The sequence below is a fragment of the Lactuca serriola genome, chromosome 6, assembly GCF_051521515.1.
Source record: "Lactuca serriola cultivar US96UC23 chromosome 6, Lser_US96UC23_V15, whole genome shotgun sequence".
Taxonomy (NCBI): domain Eukaryota; kingdom Viridiplantae; phylum Streptophyta; class Magnoliopsida; order Asterales; family Asteraceae; genus Lactuca; species Lactuca serriola.
Window position 1 is genome coordinate 147,308,026 of NC_136413.1, and position 8,626 is coordinate 147,316,651.

Here is an 8,626-nt window from a genome sequence, read left to right on the forward strand (position 1 = left end):
CTGAAAACCGTTTGAGCTCTAAACTGTGGTTAAAAACCATACAAAATAAACGCAACACAAAAAAATAAAACCGCACCGCAAAAATAACCACACCAAGCGGTTGGATTAACCGCATTTGCGGTTAGTGGTAAGGTTTTGGCTAATAACCACACCGAACCGCACCACACTCACCTCTAGTTTTCATGGCGTAATTGTATTTTGTTTTGCAAATTTTACACAAACTAGTTTAATAATTACTTTTAGCCTACATTGTACATATTGATAGTAGAGGGACTATATTTACCTTTTCTTCTGTTAGCGCCCTAGGGTCGGCCCCAAACTCAATTTAGCAAAAAGAAAAAAAAACAATTATCTGCTTCTATTTGAATGCGTCTGTGGAATGGAAAAGACCGAAGCAGGCAAGAATTAGCCAATCAGGGCGTCTTATGAATCATTAATCGAATCGACATACTTGATAGATATCTCCACCTCGACGTCGTGAATCGACATACCTCTGATAAGGGGATTCAAGAATTACTCAAATGAATAGCACGCATCTTTCCAACTCACTCTGTTCTCTCTTACAGTCGCAATCGACTTCCCCGCTTCTAACCCCTATTTTTCACAAACTCTCGCATTTTTATTATGATTCGCACTCTCGATTCTCTATGCTGATTTCGAATCTTTGCGACTTGCTTGATATCAGATAAGAATTTAAGAAGGTATGATTTTTCGTTTCTGAAAGCTTATAGCTTTGTGTATCAGATTTTTTTTTCCTGATTTTTGCTTCTCATTCTATGTTATCAGATTTCTGAAGTCGACTTATTCAGAAAGTTCTGATAATCAATGTTTTAAATTTAAGAATTTCCACTCAATTAGGTATTATGTTTCTAGATATTTGTATATAATTATCTAAAGAAAAGTTTTATCTTCCAATTTTTCTACTGTTTTTATTATGACTTTATTCTTTCAGAGTTGCATATCTCGTTTAACAAGCTAATATTGTAATTTGAGGAGTTGTTTATTAGATTTTTTATTTTAGTTTCGTTATCATTTTTATGACTTTTATTACATAGTGGTTTTATTTGACAGCTTGCATTTGTAGATGCATCTCTACAACTGTATAAAGAAGTTTAAAGAAGTTAGAAGTTTTCAAGAACTTAAAATGACCTAGGTCAATAGGCATCTATAGAGAGAAGTTTACCTTGAAGTTGTTCAAAGCTAAGCTAAAGTTATTGAAGAAACATCTTAGGTGAAAGTTATGTATAGATGTATAGAGAAAGATATTGGCAATATTATGTATAGAGAAAAAAAAATGTTAGATTAAATTGATCTTGTTAGTTTTGTATCTAATAAAGCTAGAAATTTATTGTTTTTTGTAAATATTGGTGGTGTTTTTGTAAATACTATGACTATATTTCTGGTTTGGATGATATTATTGATTATTATTATAAATGATATTTTTTTTGAAATTTTTATTATATTTGGCATTGAGATATTTGACATTGGGGTCATTTTTTTCTTCTGTGTTTGGACTGGCCCTGTATATACTATATATGATCTAGGACTCCACATAAGATAAGTCATAACTCATAACTCATAAGATTCTTGTTATTAAATGAGTACATTTTGTTTAATAATGATTCATGTTTGATTTTTAGAGAACTAATCAAACGAGTAGGAGACTCATTTGTTCTGTGGCAACCAAATCCATGTCAGAATCAGTTGGAGAATCAAAAATGGAGGGTCCTAAAGAGATTTTCCTTAAAGATTACAAATTACCAGATTACTACTTTGATACAGTTTGTACTTTGTTCAACTAAAATGCATGTTATTTTTTTAAAGTTTGCATCTTTATGGTTTTTTTGTTAATGATTTGTTAATTCAGGTGGATCTAAGCTTTTCATTGGGTGAAGAAAAGACAATTGTGTGTGCAAAAATCAGAGTTGTCCCTAGAGTTGATGGTATATATGCTTTGTGATTTTCATTGACATACACTTTTTTCTTTCCAAAATAAGTCTATTAACTTCTAATAACATATATTAATTAAATGAAAAGACCTTTAATAGAGTCAAAGTTACGTTCTTTTCTTGATTGTTTAGTGAATGGATGTTGTTTTGACTTGCGACAGGTGTCGCTGCTCCATTGACTTTGGATGGGGTTGATCTCAAGCTGATTTCGGTTAGGATTAATGGTATTGAACTGAAGGTATGGAACACTAAAGTTTACATTTGATTTCCCATTAAGTCCTTTCTTGATAAATGATGTTTATTTATTTGAGAAAATGATGATAAACTTTGGAAATGCTACGAAAAGATAAATACAACAAATTTCTGAAAAGTTGTACTTAATATTGAAAGCCTCATTTCCTTGAGCTTCTTTATTAAGTCGTTCCTTTTCATATTAAGTCATGTCCACATTAAGTTTATCAAGTAAAAAAGAAACAACACCGAAGGCTAAACCTTACTTTTTTTTTTTTAAATTTCAGGAGGGAGATTATGATATAGATGCTCGGCATCTAATTCTCAAAGCACCTCCAAGTGGGAGTTTTACCTTGGAAACTGTTACTGAAATCTCACCACAACATAACACATCATTAGAGGTAAAAAAAAATCTACTATTTATTTCTGTTCTCTACTTCTCTTTAGGGCTTTGCTAAAATTTGTTTAATGTTTGTATTGTAGGGTCTTTACAAGTCGTCTGGTAATTTCTGCACACAATGTGAAGCAGAAGGTTTCAGAAAGATAACTTATTTTCAGGTTTGTTATTTGAAGTGATTATTGATATTGATTTGTTTTCTAGTTATTCTTTCTCCCTTTTTTTTTAAATATTTTATTAATATTATTATTTTGGTTTCAGGATCGCCCTGATATTATGGCAAAATATACTGTTCGTATTGAGGCTGACAAGTCACTTTACCCTGTGTTATTGTCCAATGGAAACCTCATTGATCAAGGAGATTTAGAGGTGAAACTTGTCTTCTTATATGTCTTAACAAATTAAGTCATTCTTTTTCTGCATTAAGTAAGAGATTAAGGTCTTGATTGCAGGGTGGGAAGCATTTTGGTGTTTGGGAGGATCCATTCAAGAAACCTTGTTATCTTTTTGCATTGGTTGCAGGAGAATTAGAGAGCAGAGATGACACTTTCATAACATGTTCGGGTCGAAAAGTTGATTTAAGAATATGGACCCCACCACAAGATCTCCCAAAAACCCTACATGCCATGTATTCTCTTAAAGCAGCCATGAAATGGGATGAAGATGTTAGTTTTCTTTTTCCCTACTCTCATTTCCATCTTTTTTTAACATCTTGACTCAAGGGTGTTTTCGTCTTTTCATCTCTTGTTCTAGGTTTTCGGTCGAGAGTACGATCTTGATCTCTTCAACATCGTGGTTGTTCCCGATTTCAACTTGTAGGCAAAACCCCTTTTTATTTTGTTCTCTTATCCAGATTTAATTTCCTTCCTTACATTTTTTTTTGTGGTTTTAATTGGCAGGGGAGCCATGGAAAACAAGAGCTTGAATGTATGTGTGTATAGACATATAGTAGTAAATTATATAACTAATCTCTTTTCTGCATAAAAAAAGTTTTTTATTAATCTTTTTTCGTTCTTGAATAGATTTTCAATTCTAAGCTTATTTTGGCATCACCGGAGACGGCTTCAGATGCGGATTATGCTGCAATTTTGAGTTGTATTGGTCACGAGGTTTGAGATTTTTAATCATTTTGTGTTTTTAAAAAAAGATTTTATATTCTTTAATTGCTTAAACAGTAACGTGTATATTATATATAACCCTTTCTATATATTGCAGTATTTCCATAACTGGACTGGCAACAGGTTTGATTATATAAACTTTTATTGATCATATTCTAAAAAAAATATGAAATATCGTTCTGATTTTTTTTATAAATCCTTATAGAGTGACATGTCGTGACTGGTTCCAGTTGAGTTTGAAGGAAGGTCTTACCATTTTTCGTGATCAAGTAAGATCTTGTTGCAGATTTTTTTTTAAAAAAAATCGTTATATTTTTATCATTAATACACGTTTAATGATTATAACATGTTTTGCAGGAGTTTTCATCTGATTTAGGCAGTCGAACAGTTAAGAGAATTGGTGATGTTTCAAAGCTTCGTATATACCAATTTTCACAGGTTTTCATCTTTAATCTAATTGGACATCAATTAAATATTGTTTTTATTTTTTCCTTTTTATAATAATTGTTGTAATCGTTGTCTTTTCTAGGATGCGGGACCCATGGCTCACCCTGTTAGGCCTCACTCTTACATTAAGGTCTGGAGCTTATTTCCTTTTTTGTAATCTCTCTTTTGTCTATTAAAGTTTCAAAACTTACCCTCAACTTTCAACTGTTTTTCTTTTCCTCCCCTCCAGATGGACAATTTCTATACAGTAACGGTATGCTTCTGATATGTTCACCCTCGGCTCACCATTTGTTCTTTTTTGATATGAAAACACAAAAAGTCAATGAATTTAATTTTTTATTATATATATGTTTTATATTGACAGGTGTACCAAAAAGGCGCTGAAGTTGTCCGTATGTACAAAGCTTTATTAGGAAGTGAAGGGTTCCGGAAGGTAAGGAGAGATGGCTAAATGACTGAACCAAATCTGATTATTTTTAGGGTTAAATGTAGAAAATAGCAATGTGCTTCAATTAGCATCCTACTTTCATTTATTTCTATTAAAGCATGTAGTTTGAAAATCTTCTCACTTACAAAATACAATCCTATAATAGAAAAAACGAAAGTAAGATGCTATAATACAAAAATAAATGAAAATATTTTGCTATTTTTTGTGTTTAGCACTTAGTTGTATTGTAGAATTAATGTTTGTTGTTTTAGGGGACAGATCTGTACTTTGAAAGGCATGATGGGCAAGCAGTAACTTGTGAAGATTTCTTTGCTGCTATGAGAGATGCTAACAATACGGATTTTGCTAATTTCTTATTATGGTATTTTACTTTTACCACATATATTTTTTTATGGTTTTTATTTAAAGATTTATTATGTTAACAAACATGACTTGTGTTTAGGTATTCACAAGCTGGTACCCCTATCGTGAAGGTTACATCTTCTTACAATGTTGAAGCTCATACCTTTTCTTTGAAGTTTAGGTAAGTTTTTTCTTTGAGTGGGGCTGATGTCAATGGGACAAAAGTACGTTTTTGTCCCTCCCAAAAAAAATCCCTGGTGTGACTAAGGTTATGTTTGGCATGCCACAACTAGCTTTTTTTTTTTTTTTTTCAATCTTTTTTAGTTTAACATGTTTGACAAACCAAAAAGTAGCTTGTAAGCTAGTTATTTAAAAAGCTAGCAAGGTTAGTGCTTTAACGAGCTTATGAACTTTTTTAAAATTCTTTCAACTATACCTTTTTATTGAATTTTTGAAAACAACATTAAATCTTATGTCTTAGAAAAGATTGTTGCTATATTCGTAAATGTAATTCGATGCTTGAATTTTTGTCATTAAAAATAAAAACAACACATGAAACAGGAAAACAAGGCTTGGTCTGATTTCTCATATTACATAATATCTACAACATGTTATGAAAACATTTTCCCATAAAATGGCATTATGCTTTTCGTGTAGTATATATACCACAAAATACAAATGGACTACAATGGGCTAGATACGAAAGTGGGCTGTCTAATTCAAATTCTTAAAAATAGGGAAAAAAGTTGTAAATCAATTATACTTTCCTATTATAATAACTTTCCTAAAAAACAACCTAGAAAGCTTGTATTTATATTTTTTTATTTTTATTTTTTTCAGTCAAACGTTGCCACCTTCTCCAGGTCAGCCTACAAAAGAGCCAATGTTCATTCCTGTGGCTATGGGGCTTCTTGATTCAAGTGGAAAAGACATGCCATTATCATCTTTCTATCAAGATGGGAAGTTAGTGTCCATCACATCTGGTGCTCAGCCTGTCTACACTACTGTTCTCAGGGTTACAAAGGTAATTTTACACTTCGTAGGGCCCCATACAAGTTATCCATCTACTAACTAAATCATTTTTCGTGTCTTAAATTTAGGCTGAAGAAGAATTTGTATTCACAGATGTTGCTGAAAAACCAATTCCATCACTGTTAAGGGGTTATAGTGCTCCTATTCACCTACACTCTGATCTTACAGAAAACGATCTGTTTTTCCTTCTTGCTCATGATTCAGATGAATTTAATCGGTAAGAAATGGCAATCCACTTTCATATATTTGTGTGTGTTATACTTTCATTTCTTTCTATTACATCATTATACTTTCAAGGTTTTCTTATTAAACTATTATTATTATTATTATTATTATTGTTAGTTGGGAAGCTGGACAAATATTGGCAAGGAAACTGATGCTAAGCCAAGTTGTTAACTTTCAAAAAGATAATAAATTGGTTCTTGATCCACAATTTGTTCATGGGATCAAATGTATTCTTTTGGATTCGAGCCTAGACAAGGTATTTTTCTTTTGAAGTTGTCGTAGTTTTCTAGATTTGAGGTAACTCAACACTAAATCAATTCATTTATATTTAGGAGTTTATTGCACAAACAATAACACTCCCTGGTGAAGGTGAGATTATGGACATGATGGAAGTAGCAGACCCTGATGCTGTTCATGCTGTTCAATCTTTTATTAGAAAACAACTTGCTTTGGAGTTGAAGCAAGAATTCATAAACAAGGTAAAAAATATGCCTCCTACCCACCCCACCCCACCCCACTCCACATATGAACATTGTGTGAATTAATGTTGACATGTTTGACTTTGACAGGTGGAAGAAAATAGGAGCTCAGAGAAGTATGAGTTTGACCATGTTAATATGGCAAGACGTGCTCTTAAGAACACTGCCCTTGGTATTTATATGTATTTTTGCTCTTAAGTACCCTTTTTTTTATATTGGTGAGTGTTGATGTTTATGATTTTGACTTTTTTTGGAAAAAAAAGGGTATCTTGCGACTCTTGAAGATGAAGAAATCAACGAGCTTGTGGTGAATGAATACAAAAGTGCAACAAATATGACAGATCAATTCTCAGCTCTTGCAGCCATTGCTCAAAAACCAGGTAAAGCCCGTGAAGATGCTTTGGCTGACTTTTATGACAAATGGCAGCATGATTACTTGGTAAATTGTTATTTTATGTAATTTAATTTGGATATATTAAAGTAAAAAAAGGGATCTTTTTTTATATGTTTGTTTTGTTTTCTTGAATTTTAGGTGGTTAACAAGTGGTTTTTGCTTCAATCTGCATCGGATATTTCTGGGAATGTTGAGAATGTTAAGAAACTTTTGCATCATCAAGCATTTGACCTAAGGAATCCCAACAAGGTCTCAACTTTAGTCATCATATTATATGCTAAAAGAGAAATGGGTCAAAATGGTTTAGAAGTGTAATTATTTATTATGTATTTTCTTGAACTTTGATTTTGGATAGGTGCATTCACTGATTGGAGGATTTTGTGCATCACCTGTTAACTTCCATGCTAAAGATGGCTCAGGCTACAAATTCTTGGGAGACCTTGTGCTGCAACTTGACAAACTGAACCCACAGGTGAAAATGACTTAATTACCCTTCTTTTATCTTTCTTCATTCGAGTTGGACCAAAATCAGATTTTTAAAACACCCTTGTAAAGCATTTTACAATAGGGCTGGATGCAAGATGTTGCAATTGCATCATTCTTGTATCCAACTCTTTTACAATACGAATCTTCTGGGGTTGATTGAAATTACCATTTTACCCTTGTCTTGATCCAGGTGGCGTCTAGGATGGTTTCAGCCTTTTCCAGATGGAAGCGATATGATGATACCCGCCAAAAACTTTCCAAGGTAACGAATCTTGATCTTTAATTAATTATCATATGCTATATATAATAAACAAAAAAATAGTAATAATTGAAAGTATGTTTTGCTAATTCTTGATGAAATTGGAAAAACAGGCACAGCTGGAGATGATTGTGTGTTGTAACGGGCTCTCAGAGAACGTATTTGAAATCGCCTCAAAGAGTTTGGCTGTTTAGAATCTTTCTTTTTATGAAAGAATCAAAGTGGTGATCATATAAAACTTGAATTAGAATAATGATGTTTTAGTTACTTATGTACTGGTAAAATCCCCTGAAATGGTAAGAACATGAATAATTTTACAACTTTTTTCCTTTGAGTTTGTTGAAGATCTTCAGGTGAAAAAGAAATGCTATTTTTCTTGGTCTAGTCCTTATGTTCCGAAATTTTCAACAAATATAATACATTTTATGCTTATTGCATTTGATCATTTTAACATAAAAAACAAGGTCACCTGTTTTACAAAACGGGCAAGGTTAGTGTTAGAATTTCAACTCGAATTCGACTTGAAAATGATGTATGATGTATGATGTATGTATCATGGTTATAGGGGATGCATATGACAAAAGTCATTAACCCATGTAAACGAAGACGTTTTAGCTCCGTTTGGTTTGGTGGATAATCTTAATTGGTCGAGTATAGTGTAAAAATGGACAAAATTTTCTACTATTTGTTAGTTATTTAAAGATGGATACAGTAAAAAAGGTGGGGTAATGCTTTTGTGACGAAAGACTTCGAAAGCTAGGATAAAACAAAATTATTTGCTCTTTATGTGTGATGTAACAATTCATACAATACGACTCT

General features: G+C 32.3%; 1 protein-coding gene across 2 annotated transcripts; it reads left to right on the plus strand.

Moving 5' to 3' along the window:
- Positions 1-8,191, plus strand: LOC145057042 (puromycin-sensitive aminopeptidase-like). 2 transcript variants are annotated; one of them, XM_079004807.1, is made up of 29 exons: positions 52-701; positions 1,641-1,781; positions 1,868-1,943; positions 2,111-2,187; positions 2,468-2,581; positions 2,664-2,738; positions 2,839-2,946; positions 3,030-3,242; positions 3,331-3,392; positions 3,477-3,504; positions 3,600-3,686; positions 3,793-3,818; positions 3,901-3,964; positions 4,053-4,133; positions 4,225-4,272; positions 4,372-4,395; positions 4,507-4,575; positions 4,842-4,951; positions 5,033-5,113; positions 5,773-5,956; positions 6,033-6,181; positions 6,307-6,445; positions 6,522-6,668; positions 6,759-6,840; positions 6,932-7,107; positions 7,201-7,311; positions 7,418-7,534; positions 7,739-7,810; positions 7,921-8,191. In XM_079004807.1, exons 2-29 carry the CDS (start codon positions 1,692-1,694, stop codon positions 7,999-8,001), a joined length of 2,691 nt encoding a protein of 896 aa, XP_078860933.1. In that variant the 5' UTR covers positions 52-701; positions 1,641-1,691; the 3' UTR covers positions 8,002-8,191. The 2 variants fall into 2 exon arrangements, with proteins under 2 accessions (XP_078860934.1, XP_078860933.1); XM_079004808.1 differs by lacking the exons at positions 7,418-7,534; positions 7,739-7,810; positions 7,921-8,191 and having other exon boundaries at positions 1-701; positions 6,932-7,048.
- Positions 8,192-8,626: the final 435 nt, after the last annotated feature.